At 44.1% G+C, this 19,124-nt stretch overlaps 1 protein-coding gene and 1 non-coding gene across 2 annotated transcripts; both read right to left on the bottom strand.

The window, feature by feature from the left end:
• Nucleotides 1–4,473: 4,473 nt before the first annotated feature.
• On the bottom strand, nt 4,474–4,560 carry trnay-gua (transfer RNA tyrosine (anticodon GUA)). The gene is given in 2 exon segments: nt 4,474–4,509; nt 4,524–4,560. It is a non-coding gene; the product is annotated as a tRNA-Tyr (tRNA).
• A 4,992-nt stretch (nt 4,561–9,552) lies between these two features.
• On the bottom strand, nt 9,553–18,920 carry LOC133546547 (zinc finger protein 239-like). The gene is made up of 3 exons (XM_061892315.1): nt 18,525–18,920; nt 17,220–17,486; nt 9,553–11,448 (listed from the first exon to the last, which is right to left on the bottom strand). Exons 1-3 carry the CDS (start codon nt 18,625–18,627, stop codon nt 10,025–10,027), a joined length of 1,794 nt encoding a protein of 597 aa, XP_061748299.1. The 5' UTR covers nt 18,628–18,920; the 3' UTR covers nt 9,553–10,024.
• Between the last annotated feature and the right edge of the window lie 204 nt (nt 18,921–19,124).

Here is a 19,124-nt window from a genome sequence, read left to right as displayed (position 1 = left end):
GCCAGGCACCAAAAAACAGACACAAAAATGAGCAATCATCAATCACACCAAGACCCCACCCCCGTCAGCCGTCCGACACTCTCGGCACCCGAGGATCCCGTGAGACGACGCTGGCCGCCGCGAGCCCACACCCAAGAAAAAAATCACCAACAGGGCGGACGCAGAGAAACACATCCCACCTCCAGAGACCCCGCACCCACTGTCAAAACTCCAAAGACCGACCGCACAGCTCCCGTCCCCACCACAAAAGACCTGCCCCATCCCGCCCGCGCCAACAAAACAAGAGTCCCAGAAAGCCAGCGCGCACAAGCCAGCGAGCCACGGAGCTCGACGCCAATGCACCTCCCCCCCGCCCCCAGCGACCGCCCCCCCACCAGCCTGCCCACCCGCACAGCCACCGACGCCACTCACCCGCCGCCAGACACCAAAGGGCCACACACACATGCCACACCCACAACAAAGTGCCCAAAAACGAGCATGCAAGCCGGACAAATGAGATGCCAAATCCAACCACCCCCATGTGGCACTGGACAGAAAGGAGGACCCTATCTTCCTCCCTTTGAAAATGCGGACGCCATCAGCACCACTGTCCAACTCCAACCAACGCAAGTCACCAGAACCAAACACACCAACCTACACTCCTGTCCTCATGAAACAAAGGAATCCATGTGTGCCAAACACGCCTGCACCATCATCAAACACCACCAACCCGTCAACAAAAATGTCCCCCCCACAAACAAACAAACACAAATTATAAATAGGAACGAGCCAGATCTCCACGACCCCGTCAACTGAAAAGTAGCTCACCCGCAGAAAAAGTGCGAGCGCCCCTGAGTTAACCCTTTGTTCATCTATGTTGTCTCCCAAGCATAAGGCAGACTAAAAAACAAAAATTATTAAAAAATAAATTAAAAAAAAGTAAATAAATGCAGACCAAAATTAGCCACATGCTTGGTGTAAGACTCCTGCAATCATCAAGGATTAAGATTAAACATGTAAAAGGATCTGCTACTGTGCAACAGTTATAACTAAGCAGTGTTGTGGTTAATGGGTTATACTTGCATAACCCTTCTCTACATTCAAGGTACTCAAAGCGCTTTGACACAATTTCCACATTCACCCATTCACACACACATTCACACACTGATGGCGAGAGCCCTAACCACGACCCATCAGGAGCAAGGGTGAAGTGTCTTGCTCAAAGACACAACCGATATGACTAGGATGGCGGAAGCCGGGATCGAACCCGGAACCCCCAAGCCGCTGGCACCACGCCGTAATTACTGAGAGTTGAGGACCATCTCTAATTGGAGGACGTCAATGCCAGCGTTTAGTGTGAAGTTTAAAAAGATACTTTTCTGAGCGCGACCATTGCTTCCAGCACAACAGTAAAGCAAGTATCAGGAGTTGAACTGGAAACAAGAAGTCTCCTGCCTGGGTTACGGCTCAGAGACTTCAGCTGAAAGGGGAGAATTGCTGGGTCAATATTATCCATCATCCATCCATTTTCTACCACTTGTCTCTTTCGGAGTCATGGGGGGTGCTGGAGCCTATCTCAGCTGCATTCGGGAAGAAGGCGGAGTACCCCCTGGACAAGTCGCCTCCTCATCGGAGGGCCAACAAAGATAGACAGACAACTTTCAATATCAGTGTTTGGCAAATTGCTTTTGAAAAGTAATTAATTATAAGCTCTTGTTACTTTGTCAAAAAAGTAATTAATCAAAACCTAAACAAAAGTCTGCTTGAAATGGAGCCAATGAGTGCCAGCGCTAACAATACTCCATTTGCATGTTTTGATCTGAATATTAACTAAGTATTAGCAATAATGTTATTATGAGCGCTAACGTTAAGGACCTACATTTAGCGGCGCATTGTTTTCCCGGGATGCAATCGGACTAGACCAGTCATGCCTTGAAGGTAGGAACATTTTTAATTTCTACTCAAAAAAGGGTACAAACAAAAGGCGCTTGTAGCGGAGGCAAAAAACTTAACGCAGGGAAGAAAAAAGCACTTTGACGTAAACTAAGGACATAAAACAGAAGACACTAACTTTGGCATAAATAAACAAGAAAATTACTTGCGGTGACGTGAGCAGGGCAGCATGGACTATGAAATTGCAAGAAAGAGTAAACATGGCATGAGGCAGAGTGTGAAAAGATCATGAAACAATGACGCGGCGTTGCTCGGTTGGTAGAGTGGCCGTGTCAGCAACTTGAGGGGTTGCAGGTTCGATTCCTGCTTGTGCCATCCCAGTTACTGCCGTTGTGTCCTTGGGCAAGACACTTCACCCACCTGCTCCCAGTGCCACCCACACTGGTTTAAACATGTAACTTAGATATTGGGTGTCACTATGTAAAGCGCTTTGAGTCACTTGAGAAAAGCGCTATATAAATATAATTCACTTCACTTCACGCCAGAACGACCAACTTAAAAACCAGGTATAAATAATAAGGACATGATTGAAACGGGTGCGTGAATCCCATACGTGAGACAGGTGAATCTAATGAGTCGCCATGGTGACAAAACAAGGGAGTGAAAAAAACAGGAAGCAATGGAGTCTTGAACAAAACAGAACATAACTAAACAAAATATGATCACAAGACATGACACGCATTGTCACAGAGTGGTGACTAGCTTATGCTGCACTGACGTTGTGAGCTGTTGAGTTACTTTCTCTCCTTGGAACTTGTGAAAGTTTATTCTGAATTATGAATCTTGCCTTTTACCTGGAAAATAAAATTATGTGATCATAAACTGAGAAGTTGGTCCATTTTGACAGCCAATTTAGACAGAGTGATGGCAAGACGGACTCGAAAAGACGCTTCGTTACGCTTTTTTTATTTGCGATAATTACGAGTCATCCTTCATCTAAAACATTGACAACCAAACAGTCGGCATTGCAGTGAGAGCGAACATTGTGCAGTAAGTGATGTTTTATTATGTTTGCTGGCTCACATGAGGTCTGCTGTGAGTAGTTATCAGTGATGTTGAAGAGAAAAAGTGTTTGTGAAACCAATGTGCCGCCATATTAGCAAAATACGAAAATATTATATTTTATTAAGAATGTGCCCGTTACTACAATACATATATACTTACAGCATGGAAAGGTGTTTGGAATAGAGCGACTCCCATGGGCTCCATTGTAAGCGGGCTTTTGCTCGCATGGATTTACGAGTTTGAATGCATAAAAAGAAAAAACATGTTGGCTTGTTTTACATAAGGATTGTAAATGATAGGCACAATTCCCCCAAAAAGTGCAGTTTTCCTTCAAACAAAGTAATACAGACTGTTTTAAATTGCAGCATTAATGCTAATAACAATAATTATTTGAATATTATGATGGTGGGGCGGGAGGGCGGGGTGAGCGAAACCTATTCCAGCTGCACTCGGACATCCTAAACCATGGGCGCTCACACTTTCTCTGCAGGCGAGCCACCCCCCAACCGACCAAGTCGAGGAGATCCACCTCACTCCCACCTACAATCTACATCCATTTATTTATGAAAGAGACATCCCCGCCAACAAGTCAATGGCGTTCAATGACAACACAAGCATGTTCAACACACATAGACTCCTTCCTTCCATGAAGACAAGAACACAAGCTGGCGCACTTGATTCCGACGACCCGCACCGACTGGAACCAGACAGCGGCGCCGACAACGTCCGCACCCCCAAACGGAGCAGAAAAAAAAAAAAAAAAAGTCCTCCTTTCTGTCCAACACCACATGAAAGTGGTTGGACCCGGCATCCCACCCGTCCCCAAACACCCCGTCATGAGAGCAGCACACGTGCGCGGCCCCCCAATGCCCGGCAGCAAGCGAGCGACGCCAGCGAGTGCGCGGGCGGGCAGGCAAGCGAGAAAGCGGTCGCTGAGGGCGGGGGAGAAACACATCGGCACCAAACTCCGCAGCCCGCCAGCCCGCGCGCGCCAGCCCCCCCGAGACTCCCACCCCGCCAGCACAGGCAGGACGAAACAGGTCCCCCACGGCGAAGACAGGAACTGCGCAGTCGGTCCCCAGAGCCCCGACAGCAGGCACGGAGTCCCCAGAAACAAAATGTGCCTCTCCGCGTCCGCCCCGCCAGCGATCCCCCTCCTAAATATGAGCTCGCAGCAGCCAGCGCCACCCCACAAGACCCTCGGGTGCCGAGAATGCCAAACAACTAACGAAAGTGAAGTCCCGGCACGACCGGTGACCGCCCATCCCCATGTCCACTCTTCAATGCCTGGCCTGAGATCGACCGACACACCCCCCGAGATCGACCAGTCGACCGCGACCGACGCAATGGGCACCCCTGCCCTAAACAAATCGCCACCTCATCACAGGGCCAACACAGATCGGTGGAGTCTAGCCCAGTCTTGGAATTGTAAATGCATGCAAAGTCTACTACTTGTTAAATAGACTCAGAAGTGTAATACATTAATATAAACCAAATGTTATATGTAAAAAGAAACAATAATAAAAAAAAGAGTAATCCTTCAAGCCGGATTTGAACCAGCGACCTAAGGATTTCAGCATGAGCAACTACAGTCCTGCGCTCTACCAACTGAGCTATCGAAGGTTAGTATCACCTCATACTAACTCTGATTTTTGAGTCACTTTATTATCAAACAATCAAAATTTACTTATATAGCCCTAAATCACAAGTGTCTCAAAGGGCTGCACAAGCCACAACGGCATCCTGGGCTCAGATCCCACATCAGGGCAAGAAAAAACTCAATGGGATGACAATGAGAAACCTTGGAGGGGACTGCAGATGTAATTAGAAATATACCTAAATGAGACCACGTCATTGAAGAATGTTTTACTACCATAAATGTTAGGAATATTGCATACAATTAAACTTCATTTAACCTGCCTGAAACCCTTTGAAACCATCTTGTTTGAATACTCTGTTGTGTACCTTGTTCAGCCATTTTGCTGTTGGTTGGTCGCTGACTATTTGTCTCAACTGACTATTAAACTTGTGTCCCCAAGGCATTTGGCTCCAACATGTGGGGAACATCCAAGATAAATCCAGCTCAGAGTTGGCAACTTTGGGAGAGTAGCTTCTTTTTTGGTCAAAACCTTCTTACTTGATGAGGATGTAAAAGTGTCTTAATTGTCAATAATGAGGTTTGTGTTCAAGCAATTGGTGAGTTGAGCTTTGACAGTTCCCAGATTGTCACTGAAAATCCTAACTAATTCACATCTATCTGAGGTTGCCAATATGGCTATTTTCTTAGATGTTGGGCAAATCAGGTTTGAAGAGGGACTGGGTAGCTCAGACAGCAAAGCATCACACTTTTAATCTGAGGGTCCAGGGTTCAAGTCCTTATTCAGGCAACTGATGCTAGCCTCTTTACATTTCTGCAAAGACTTCACTTAGCAGTCCTGTAACCTGTATTTAGTTTGAGTAGTTTTCAAAAGCAGCCAACAAGATGCCTTACAACCACTTTAGCTCAGGTGGGAGAGCATTAAACTGATCATCTGAAGGTTGAGACGCAAAGTGTTGAAGTGAAGTTGTTAGACTGTATGAAAGTTGTGCTTCATCTCTTGCTGTAAGTGTGTTGGATGCACCCTCACGTCACACTGAGCCCCGCTTTACTACTCTCACTTTCAACTCATACATGTTTGTTTACTTTGGACTGTAAGTGTGTTGGATGCACCCTCACGTCACACTGAGCCCCGCTTTACTACTCTCACTTTCAACTCATACATGTTTGTTTACTTTGGACTGTAAGTGTGTTGGATGCACCCTCACGTCACACTGAGCCCAGCTTTACTACTCTCACTTTCAACTCATACATGTTTGTTTACTTTGGACTGTGTGTTGGATGCACCCTCACGTCACACTGAGCCCCGCTTTACTACTCTCACTTTCAACTCATACATGTTTGTTTACTTTGGACTGTGTGTTGGATGCACCCTCACGTCACACTGAGCCCCGCTTTACTACTCTCACTTTCAACTCATACATGTTTGTTTACTTTGGACTGTAAGTGTGTTGGATGCACCCTCACGTCACACTGAGCCCCGCTTTACTACTCTCACTTTCAACTCATACATGTTTGTTTACTTTGGACTGTAAGTGTGTTGGATGCACCCTCACGTCACACTGAGCCCCGCTTTACTACTCTCACTTTCAACTCATACATGTTTGTTTACTTTGGACTGTAAGTGTGTTGGATGCACCCTCACGTCACACTGAGCCCAGCTTTACTACTCTCACTTTCAACTCATACATGTTTGTTTACTTTGGACTGTAAGTGTGTTGGATGCACCCTCACGTCACACTGAGCCCAGCTTTACTACTCTCACTTTCAACTCATACATGTTTGTTTACTTTGGACTGTAAGTGTGTTGGATGCACCCTCACGTCACACTGAGCCCAGCTTTACTACTCTCACTTTCAACTCATACATGTTTGTTTACTTTGGACTGTAAGTGTGTTGGATGCACCCTCACGTCACACTGAGCCCAGCTTTACTACTCTCACTTTCAACTCATACATGTTTGTTTACTTTGGACTGTAAGTGTGTTGGATGCACCCTCACGTCACACTGAGCCCCGCTTTACTACTCTCACTTTCAACTCATACATGTTTGTTTACTTTGGACTGTAAGTGTGTTGGATGCACCCTCACGTCACACTGAGCCCCGCTTTACTACTCTCACTTTCAACTCATACATGTTTGTTTACTTTGGACTGTAAGTGTGTTGGATGCACCCTCACGTCACACTGAGCCCCGCTTTACTACTCTCACTTTCAACTCATACATGTTTGTTTACTTTGGACTGTAAGTGTGTTGGATGCACCCTCACGTCACACTGAGCCCCGCTTTACTACTCTCACTTTCAACTCATACATGTTTGTTTACTTTGGACTGTAAGTGTGTTGGATGCACCCTCACGTCACACTGAGCCCCGCTTTACTACTCTCACTTTCAACTCATACATGTTTGTTTACTTTGGACTGTAAGTGTGTTGGATGCACCCTCACGTCACACTGAGCCCAGCTTTACTACTCTCACTTTCAACTCATACATGTTTGTTTACTTTGGACTGTAAGTGTGTTGGATGCACCCTCACGTCACACTGAGCCCAGCTTTACTACTCTCACTTTCAACTCATACATGTTTGTTTACTTTGGACTGTAAGTGTGTTGGATGCACCCTCACGTCACACTGAGCCCAGCTTTACTACTCTCACTTTCAACTCATACATGTTTGTTTACTTTGGACTGTAAGTGTGTTGGATGCACCCTCACGTCACACTGAGCCCCGCTTTACTACTCTCACTTTCAACTCATACATGTTTGTTTACTTTGGACTGTAAGTGTGTTGGATGCACCCTCACGTCACACTGAGCCCAGCTTTACTACTCTCACTTTCAACTCATACATGTTTGTTTACTTTGGACTGTAAGTGTGTTGGATGCACCCTCACGTCACACTGAGCCCCGCTTTACTACTCTCACTTTCAACTCATACATGTTTGTTTACTTTGGACTGTAAGTGTGTTGGATGCACCCTCACGTCACACTGAGCCCCGCTTTACTACTCTCACTTTCAACTCATACATGTTTGTTTACTTTGGACTGTAAGTGTGTTGGATGCACCCTCACGTCACACTGAGCCCAGCTTTACTACTCTCACTTTCAACTCATACATGTTTGTTTACTTTGGACTGTAAGTGTGTTGGATGCACCCTCACGTCACACTGAGCCACGCTTTACTACTCTCACTTTCAACTCATACATGTTTGTTTACTTTGGACTGTAAGTGTGTTGGATGCACCCTCACGTCACACTGAGCCCAGCTTTACTACTCTCACTTTCAACTCATACATGTTTGTTTACTTTGGACTGTAAGTGTGTTGGATGCACCCTCACGTCACACTGAGCCCCGCTTTACTACTCTCACTTTCAACTCATACATGTTTGTTTACTTTTGACCGGCTTTGAGATTGATAGCAAGGTTTGCAGTATCACCAACAGTGACCCACGTGCCATCAAGGCACTTCAGTGCTAGCAGTGGCGTAAACGTCCAAAGAGTTGGAGAGGCTGAGAAAAAGAGCACCTTGCTCATTGCAGAAAGGTCCTGTCAAGCAGCTTGTCACATTTAACAATCTGATGTTGAGGTTATTTGCTCAGTTTACGGCCAGACTACACTGAGCATGCCGGATCTGGTCAGCTCTGAGAATGTAAGCCCGGTCAGGCCTGGTTAGTATTTGGATGGGAGAGTGAGCGGGAATACCATGTGCTTTACGCCTTTGGCAATGCACCCTTTTGCTTTTCTTACAACGCTTACAGGAACTTGCCATACTTGTCAATACAGCTACATATTGCTCGTCCAAACAAAACCTTGCTCTTCTGACAGAAAAACATGATACAACCTGCCTATCATGTGATTCTACCATGTTGGCAAAATACAAACACACAATATATTGACATATATAACACATAAAACATGGAATTAGAAGTGAACAGTACCCATCCCTACCAGCAAGTGTTGTTGTACTGGAAACTAATTTACAAACACAACTTCATCACACACAATACTCCACTATGGAATTGTTCTTATATTAAAATGAGAAACAAATCCATCTTTGTACAGCAATGGTTTGAAAAAGGCATTTGGTCGCTGATGCACTTATTGAATGATAAAACTATTTTATTACTTGAATGTTTCATTAAGTACGACCTGCAAACAGACACAATATTTTAAACAATTATAAAGGCTTTTGTTCAAAATATTGTAATTCCTGTAAATCTTTTTTTTTTTACTTCTTTACTATTTCTTCTTTACTGTATTTTCTCTGGAACAAAAAAAAATAGAAAATACCCATAATTTGAAAGTTTCCATTCTTCCAAACGCCAAAGGGTTAATTTAAGAAAAAAAGCCCCGGATTGATAACTTTAAATAATTTTTAAGATGTTGTTTTGCAATTGAAGACAACACTTGTTCATTCTGTGATAGGGAAACAAAATAAACACTATATTTTATGAATGAAATGAATGAATGAAATCCCTGTGAGACGATGTACAATATCGGCTTTTCCCTGACATTCCAAACTTTGATTGATATTAATATTGTTTTGGGGATGTTGAAAAAGAAAAAAAAAAAAAAAAGTCTAAAACACAATAAGGGATCTTTCTGTGTGGAGTTTGCATGTTCTCCCCGTGACTGCATGGGTTCCCTCCGGGTACTCCGGCTTCCTCCCACCTCCAAAGACATGCACCTGGGGATAGGCCCCTCCCACCTCCAAAGACATGCACCTGGGGATAGGCTCCTCCCACCTCCAAAGACATGCACCTGGGGATAGGTTGATTGGCAACACTAAATGGTCCCTAGTGTGTGAATGTGAGTGTGAATGTTGTCTGTCTATCTGTGTTGGCCCTGCCATGAGGTGGCGACTTATCCAGGTTGTACACTGCCTTCCGCCTGATTGTAGCTGAGATAGGCACCAGCGCCCCCCGTGACCCCAAAGCGAAAAGTGGTAGAAAATGGATGGATGGATGTTTTTAATTCACAAATGTATGTTTGAAAAACAAAACCATCCTTCCACAAACAATTCAGACATTTTCTCTCACTTTTTATTGCATAAAGGTCTGGGGACATACATTTAAAATAATCACAACACAATTATCATAATACAAAAGAGAGTAATAAAGATAATAATAAAATGGATTACAGATTCCCAACAAATGATTCATAAAATCACACATTTTAAAATTGTATAAAAGACAACTGTTTAAATGATGTATAAAGTAAATAATAATATGCTTCCTGAAGTGGTCCAGAAGATGTTTCAGATGTGAACCAGTACATATGTATATCATATAAAGGTGATAATCTATGGGATTATTAACAATTACAAGTACAAATAAGTAATAATTTTATATTTCAAACTATGTTATCTATAAATGTAAAGATCATATTAAACAGATTGTTAGACAAACAACAATGTCACACATGTTATATGTGCTGATGTTGTTAGAAAGTCAAAATGAAAGTCTGGACAGTTTATTTCAAATGCTGCAGTTTCATTTGCTGCTGCTGTTCTCACCAGCACACTTGTGTTTCTTACACTGGTACTTAGAAGACAATCTTTCACCACACACACTGCAACTCAACACTTTCTCTCCTGGGTGTTTTCTCATGTGTGCTACAAGGTTTGGTCGTCGACAAAAGATTCTGTTGCAGATTGAACAGGAATGTGATTTTTTACCAGTGTGTGTTCTCATGTGTCTTTTCACATCTGTACTTCTTGTAAAACCTTTACCACAGATCGAACAGGAAAAAGCTTTTTCACCAGTGTGTGTTCTCATGTGTCTTTTCACATCCTGACTTTGTGCAAAACCTTTACCACAGGTTGAACAGAAAAAAGGCTTTTCACCAGTGTGTGTTCTCATGTGTACTTTCAATTTCTGACTTTCTGTAAAACCTTTACCACAGGTTGAACATGAAAAAGGTTTTTCACCAGTGTGTGTTCTCATGTGTACTTTCAAATGTTGACTTTCTGTAAAACCTTTACCACATATTGAACAGGTAAAAAGGTTTTCTCCAGTGTGTGTTTTCATGTGTCTTTTCAAATTCTGACTTTGTGCATAACCTTTACTACAGATTGAACAAGAGAAAGGTTTTTCTCCAGTGTGTGTTCTCATGTGTCTTTTCAGACGACAATGGTATTTAAAGGTTTTGTGACAGTGAGAACATGTGAAGTGAGTGTTGTCAGTGTGACATGTCTTATCATCTTTAGAGTCTTCATCATCAGTGTCAGGAGAGTGTGACGTTGTGTCCTCACTATCTGATAGTGGAGCTAAGAGCTTGTCTGCTTGTGATCCTCCACAGTGGTCTCCATCAGCTTCTGTTGTCATGTGTTGTGTTGAGCTGCTGCTTGGAGGCTCCCCCCCTCCCCTCTCCTCACTTTCACCTTTCACCTCATCATCTTCACTCTTCACAGGGACACCAGTCACTGGGAACTCCTCCAACCATTTAGGCTGACTGATGCCCTCTTCCTCCTCTTCCTCTTTAATGTGCGGCGCCTCTTGGTCCTCCTCTTCCTCTTTAATGTGCGGCACCTCTTGGTCCTCCTCTTCCTCTTTAATGTGCGGCGCCTCTTGGTCCTCCTCTTCCTCTTTAAAGTAGGGGGTCAGTGGGTCCTCCTCTTCCTTTTTAATGTGAGCGGTCAGCAGGTTCTCTTGCTCCTTAAAGTGAGGGGTCAGTGGGTCCACCTCTTCATTTTTGATGTGTAAGATCAGTGGGTCCTCCGCTTGCCCTTTAATGTGAAGGGTCAGTTTAACATTATGGGTCTGTGGCGTCTTGCCTTCCTCTTTAATGTGGGGGGGATGTGGCTCCTCTCCTCCCTCTTTGCTGTGCTGGGAATGTGGTACCTCTTCTTTCTCGCGTATGTTGGGGGACTGTGGTTCCTTCTCCTGCTCATGGGGTAGAGGTTCTTCTTCAACGTCTGCGGGACAGGAGAAAACAAACATTCTTTAGAAAAGTCCAGCTTTGCTCAAATCAAACCAAATCAACTTTACTTATAAAGCACATTTAATATTTACCACAAAATGCTGTACAATAGGCAGGTTAAAAGATAACACAAGGGAAACTAGCAAACACACCACAACACAAACAAAGCACGATAGATAATAAATAAATAAATAAAACATAGAAACAGGTTCACAGCAGGTGCATAATGGGCTGCCATAGCAAAATGGAGATCACAGAATGTTAAAGGCCATGGAATAAAAGTGTGTTTTTAAGAGTGATTTAAAAACAGGAAGAGAGGAGGCCTGTCTAACACTCAAAGTTAAGTTGTTCCAGAGCTTGCGAGTAGCAGCGGCGAAAGCTCTGTCACCGCTTAGCTTCAGCCTTGTGTCAGGGACCGTCAACAGCAGCTGACGTTACTGCCCCCCCCCCATGATCTAAGGGATCAGGAGGGGGTGGGGGGGCGTGTTCAGCAAGGCCGAAGGAGGTCGGAGATGTATGTTGGAGCGATGTTGTTTAGACATTTGAAAACAAATAGTAGTTCTACTAATTGATTCGGTAGAGCCCAGGGAGCCAGTGAAGGGACGCTAGTATGGGGGTGATGTGCTCACGCCTGTGGGTCTGTGTTAGCAGACGAGCAGCAGAGTTCTGCACGAGCTGCAGGCAGGCGAGGGAGGCCTGGCTAATGCCTACATACAGGGCGTTGCAGTCGTCAAGACGAGTCGAGATAAATCCCTACGTACAGTAGTTGTAAGTGCCGAGGGGAGGGAGAGCGACTTGGACTAAACAACATAAAATCACAGGGCCAACACTGATAAACAGACAACATTCACACTCACATTCACACACTAGGGCCAATTTAGTGTTGCCAATCAACCTATCCCCAGGTGCATTTCTTTGGAAGTAGGAGGAAGCCGGAGTACCCGGAGGGAACCCACACATTCACGGGGAGGACATGCAAACTCCACACAAAAAGATCCCGAGCCCGGGATTGAACCCTGACTACTCAGGGCCTTCATATTGTGAGGCAGACGCACTAACCCCTCTTCCATCCTCTAAACTCTGCTGGTACTATTCCAGAAGAGAGGCTACTATTGATAATGTTAAGGACGCTTGATCCAATAGTAGCAAGTACCTCCTTAAACACGCGAGGTGGGAGGGCATCTGCAGGAGAACCAGAGGGCTTCATATGACTAACCGTGTCCTTTAGAAAGGAAAAGGACACCGGCTCAAACTGATGGAAAACAGAAGAAAAGTGCAGAGGAATAGAAAGGTCCTAGGAAAGCTGAAATAAACTGGCTCTAGTTGATACAATTTAGTCAGTGAAAAAGTGGACAGAATTTTCACAGAATTCTGAAGAAGCATCAAAACCAACAGATTTGGGAGCGTCAATGACAATGCTAATGGTCTTGAACAGAACTCTGGGGTTGTTACAGTTAGAAGCTATAATCTCAGATAACATGCTCTCTTTAAAAATGGCAAAGGACACATGCAGCCTGTCTTTTTTCCATTGTTCTCTCTGCTCTCAGACATTCGCGCCTGGCCGCACGAGTGACGTCATTCAACCAGGGCTCAGGTGTGGGTTTGGCGCGGCGGAACTTGAAAGGAGGAATAGTATCCAATGTTTGTAAACAAATAGAGTTGAACCCAGAAACCAACTCTTCAGTATTCAGACACACAGAGGCTGCAGAATTATCATCACAAAGATTCTAAAAAATGGAAGAGAAAACAGAGCAGGAGACCAAGAATTAAACATGCGAGAGCGTTGAGGCGGAGCGCACAATGTAACGGACACTGAGTGGGAATATCAAACAGGATCGGCATATGATCAGAGAACACAGCGTCGCAAACCATACGAGAGCACTAAATGGAGTTTATGCCTGCGTTCATGTGTGGAACCACACACAGACTGTACAAAGTTAAATGAGTCAGGAAGCTCCTGGAAAGCGACTCGTCTGGGCTTAGGTGTGAATATTAAAATCACCAGCAATAAGGACAAGATTATATTTAGGCAGGATTTCAGCCCAAATTTCAGAAAAGTCAGTTATAAAGTCTTTGTGGTACTTGGGTGGTCGATGGACGACGGCACACAGGACGACATCAGAAAGACCCAGTTCAAACTTGCTCAGTTCCAAGCTTGAAAAGGAGGATTGCAGGCGTATCAGACGGCATTTAAATTCATTTTTAAAAACCACTGCTAATCCTCCTCCTTTTCGACCAGACGACCGCGGAGAATAAACGTAGGAACACTCTGGAAGCAGAAGTTCATTAAGAGGGGCGGACTCACCGGCTCTCAGCCATGTTTCCGTCACACAGAATTGGTCAAGTCTGCGGGAAGTTCAAGATAATCGTTTTGTTTGTCAAAGATTTTGCGTTCACAAGACTGAACCTGGCAGGGGCCACCACGTCCAAGGCCGCAGCTATTCCAGGTGGGGCCCGACAGACAGCCCGCAGGTGGCGGGAATCCACCCCGCGCCTCCGGGGGCGGGGACAGCAGGAGCAACGGCGGCAAGTTTCATCCTCCAAACCAACGATATAGGAACAAGCCAGGAACTGATGGGATCCAGCGAGCATGGGTGCAGGAGGAGACCGGATACCGCACCATTCCTCCTTCGGGAAGCCATGGGAAGCCGGGCCAGGAGTGCCCTAAATTTCACCAGCTGGCCGCCACGTTTACCACGGCGCCGGAGACACTGCCGCTGGGGGAGAGGAACCAGGGGGCGGGAAAGGAAGGCAGGAATCCATGCAGGTGAAAAAGCTGACTGGGACGGTGAGAAGAGTCAGCTGTGATCTGACCCACACGCCTCCTGGTCCTGGAGGGATGGGAGCTTGCAGCCAATCACCTTCTCAGCAGCACATACGATGCGCTGCAGTCGATGCTTGTCCTGGACTGTGGCGCCGGGGAACCACACAGTGATGGAGGAGGTGAGGATGGACTCGATGATGGCTGAATAAAACTGCACCAGCATCTTGGTCGGCACCTTAAGTTTCCTCAGCTGCCGCAGGAAGTACATCCTTTGCTGGGCCTTCTTCGTCATACACAAGCAGTGAGCTGACAGAGACGAAAATAGACGCAAACAACACAAAAACGAACAGAGCTGACAGCGAGACACAGCAGGCCAAAGCACATACTAGCGCCATCTTTGAAATACCTAAAACTCATTATTATATCAACGATCAGAGACAGAAACTCTTCATTTAACATAATGTCCTTGTTTGATGCTTCAAAACAGCTCAATTAATACATAAAAAGGAAAAGTTAAATAACAGACGGACAGGGCTTTGCTGTTTGTAACACACACACACACACACAGCAAAATGCGCTAACGTTAAAAGCTAATTAGCCTTCACCTCAAGCCAGGACTGCGAGCGAGCTGAGCTGCTGTTTGTTTCTAGAACGTCAAAGGGCTCATAGTGATGTTACTAGTACAAACCCTGTTTCCATATGAGTTGGGAAATTGTGTTAGATGTAAATATAAACGGAATACAATGATTTGCAAATTATTTTCAACCCATATTCAATTGAATGCACTACAAAGACAAGATATTTGATGTTCAAAGTCATAAACTTTATTTTTTTTACAAATAATAATTAACTTAGAATATCATGGCTGCAACACGTGCCAATGTAGTTGGGAAAGGGCATGTTCACCACTGTGTTACATCACCTTTTCTTTTAACAACACTCAATAAACATTTGGGAACTGAGGAAACTAATTTTTGAAGCTTTGAAAGTGGATCATTTTTTACCATTCTTGTTTTATGGAGAGCTTCAGTCGTTCAACAGTCTGGGGTCTCCACTGTCGTATTTTACGCTTCATAATGCGCCACACATTTTCCATGGGAGACAGGTCTGGACTGCAGGCGGGCCAGGAAAGTACCCGCACTCTTTTTTTACGAAGCCACACTGTTGTAACACTTGTCTTGCTGAAATAAGCAGGAGCGTCCTTGATAACGTTGTTTGGATGACAACATATGGTGCTCCAAAACCTGTATGGACCTTTCAGCATTAATGGTGCCTTCACAGATGTGTAAGTTACCTATGCCTTGGGCACTAATACACCCCCATACCATCACAGATGTGTAAGTTACCCATGCCTTGGGCACTAATACACACCCATACTATCACAGATGCTGGCTTTTCAACTTTGCGCCTACAACAATCCGAATGGTTATTTTCCTCTTTGCTCTGGAGGACACCACGTCCTCTGTTTCCAAATATAATTTAAAATGTAGTTACAGACATTGGTTTTATGAAGTATTCCTGAGCCCATGTGGTGATATCCTTTACACACTGATGTCGCTTTTTGATGCAGTAACGTCTGAGGGGTCAAAAGTCCGTAATATCATCGCTTACGTGCAGTGATTTCTCCAGATTCTCTAAACTTTTTGATGATTTTACGGACCGTAGATGGCAAAATCCCTAAATTCCTTGCAATAGCTCGTTGAGAAATGTTGTTCTAAAACTGTTCGACAATATGCATACAAATTGGTGACCCTCAGCCCATTGTTGTTTGTGAATTACTTAGCATTTCATGGAAGCTGCTTTTATACCCAACCATGGCACCCACCTGTTCCCAATTAGCCTGCACACCTGTGGGATGTTCCACATAAGTGTTTGATGAGCATTCCTCAACTTTATCAGTATTTATTGCCACCGTTCCCAACTTCTTTGCTTCTTTGTCACATGTTGCAGGCATCAAATTCTAAAGTTAATGATTTGCAAAAAAAAAAAAAAAAAAAGGTTTATCAGTTTGAACATCAAATATGTTGTCTTTGTAGCATATTCAACTGAATATGGCTTGAAAATTATTTGCAAATCATTGTATTCCGTTTATATTTACATCTAACACAATTTCCCAACTCATATGGAAACAGGGTTTGTAGTTGACTGGGAGGTGTTTACTATAATTTGGGGAGAGTCCGCTGGCTGATGCTTACCTGCTAAACACCTACCTGCTCATGACGACGGTGGAGCACTAACTCCTTGCACTGTGAATACACACTGCTGATTGGCTGTTACTGCTCTGTCTGTAACCAATCAGATGGTTGTGTGGGTGGGACAATGCTGGGTGCTGTGTAGAGTACTGATGGAAACAGGCAGAACGAAGCGGCGCAGCTTGTTAAGACTTTAGATTAATATGTTCGTGTGGAAACTCGTTCGTTACACATCCGAACCGAACCGAAACCCCCATACCGAAACGGTTCAATACAAATACACGTAAAATGATAAATAATAAATGGGTTGTACTTGTATAGCGCTTTTCTACCTTCAAGGTACTCAAAGCGCTTTGACACTACTTCCACATTTACCCATTCACACACACATTCACACACTGATGGAGGGAGCTGCCATGCAAGGCGCTAACCATCAGGAGCAAGGGTGAAGTGTCTTGCTCAGGACACAACGGACATGACGAGGTTGGTTCCAGGTATACGTATACACAAATACATCCCCAATCTTCACTACTAAACCTTTGAAATGTGCTGACATATGTGCTGCTAAAGGTAAATAAACAGTAGCCATATTGAATGTTTGCCTTCATTTGACCACGTGAGGTAAGGAGGACGGCCTCTAGGTCACATGGTTACACCCCAGCAATTACACTGTTGATGATTGATGAGCAATCATTTTTAAATGGTGGTGTTAAAAAGCAAATTTATCTCCATCTTTAGTGATAAATGTGTCCCCCGGATGAACATGTGTCACAAACATTGTATTAGATGATATGTGGATGTTGTGCTTACTTGGACTGTGATGAAGCTGTGAGGACTCAGGTGGTTTGTCTTCATGCTCTTCAGTCTTCACAGAGACAACAGTCAGTGGAAACTTGCTGACATCAGCCTCCTCCTGCCCTACAGGACACTCTCCCTCCTCTTCTTCTTTAAAATAAGAGGGCTGTGGATCATCTTTGTCCCCTTTAAAATGTGAGGGCTGTGGATACTCTAAAGTGAAACTGTCCCCCTGCAGATGAGGGAGACATTCTTCTTGGTGTCCAATCAGCTGATGGATGTCTACAGGACACAAACAAATCACATTTTAACTCCTACATGCTATGAAATAATGTGCTGTGGCTATTGAAAATGTTATTAATCAAGTGTTCCACTGGGAACGTTTTCGATTAATCGAGTAACTGGATAAAACATAGTGTTGCTTGGTTAAAAACGAATTTAAGCGACTATAAGACACTTCACTTAATAATGAACGGTGAATTAGTCTGAGATGGTATGAGATCAAGATGTCATCTTTAGATCAGGCTTGGTTTTTCCACAATCACTGCCACGTTAAAAAGTTAAAGTACCAATGATTGTCACACACACACAAGGTGTGGGGAGATTATTCTCTGCATTTGGCCCATTACCCTTGATCAACCCTTGGGAGGTGAAGTGAGCAGTGAGCAGCAGCGGTGGCCGCGCCCAGGAATCTGTTTTATGGGGATTCAACCCCCAATTCCAACCCTTGATGCTGAGTGCCAAGCAGGAAAGTAATGGGTCCAATTTTTATAGTCTTTGGTATGACTCAGGTGGGGTTTGAAATCACAACCTACCCATCTCAGGGGAGACACTCTAACCACTAGAACACTGAGTAAGTGGATGTAGAAGGTGTTGTAGTAGGTTAATGGCTGCACCAATATGAAGGAACTAATAGCTTTGACACACATATATAACTTGTCAAACCTGCCAGCTAGCAGGCTAGGTTTACAGAGTCAGTCACCATGGTAACTGACTCTGACTTTGTCTTACCTTTCTTATTTTTCGAGGTAAAACTCTCGAGCTTTACATACTCAGGACTTTGCACTTAACCTGCTCTCTGGAATATTCCCCCGGTGACTGTGTGAGTTTTGTGTAAACATGTTGATACACATTGTTACAAACATCAACCTCTCATGAATATTGTGTGTCTGACAAATTCTCCTTCTTATGAACAATGTAAAACAATCAGTGCATCATCCTCACATGACAATTAATCTTCCTGTAGACAATCTATTTAAGAATAGTGTTAATAATGAATTATAAAGTTAGTAAAGATGTGAGAGTAAGAAGTAAACAAACCTGTTCTGTGTAACACAACTTGAGGTTTTTCATGTTGTCGCTCCTTCTCCTCTTTTGTTGGACAAAGTTCCTCCTCGTACTCTGCTATGGTTCTTTGGCACATTTTCACACAATCACAACACTTTACACTCACACTTGATCTCTACTTAGTGATGTGTTTTGATCACTTCCGCCTCTCTTTGTTAGCAGCTAACAAGCTAAACTAACTAGCAGGCTAAGCTAGCTCGAGAAGCATCAAAGTGCGCTCAGACTAATATAACCGGATGCAAACAGTTATTAACGATGTTTACTCTATTTACTAGAGTGCAATAAAGGACATATATGTGTACATGGAGGCATAGATTAAGAACATTGAACTGTGACGACTGCAATAACGTCTTCACCGTCAGACGCCATCTTGCTTTGTCCTCGCCGTGTTTGGTTCGCGCGCAGTGTTGTCAGATCTCGCGAGAGAAACAAGTAACCAGCTCTTTTCCAAATATCGCGAGAGGAATAAGTACAACCAGCTTTCCACCCCCGGTTTACTTCTTGTGAAAATAAAAGTAAACTTGTCCATTTCAAATTAACCAAAAAAAAAAAAAAAAAACATAAAACCTATTT

Source organism: Nerophis ophidion, unplaced genomic scaffold (assembly GCF_033978795.1).
Source record: "Nerophis ophidion isolate RoL-2023_Sa unplaced genomic scaffold, RoL_Noph_v1.0 HiC_scaffold_31, whole genome shotgun sequence".
NCBI classification, from domain to species: Eukaryota; Metazoa; Chordata; class Actinopteri; order Syngnathiformes; family Syngnathidae; genus Nerophis; species Nerophis ophidion.
The sequence above is the reverse complement of the archived record's forward strand: the minus strand, read 5'-3'. Positions and strand labels throughout refer to the sequence as shown.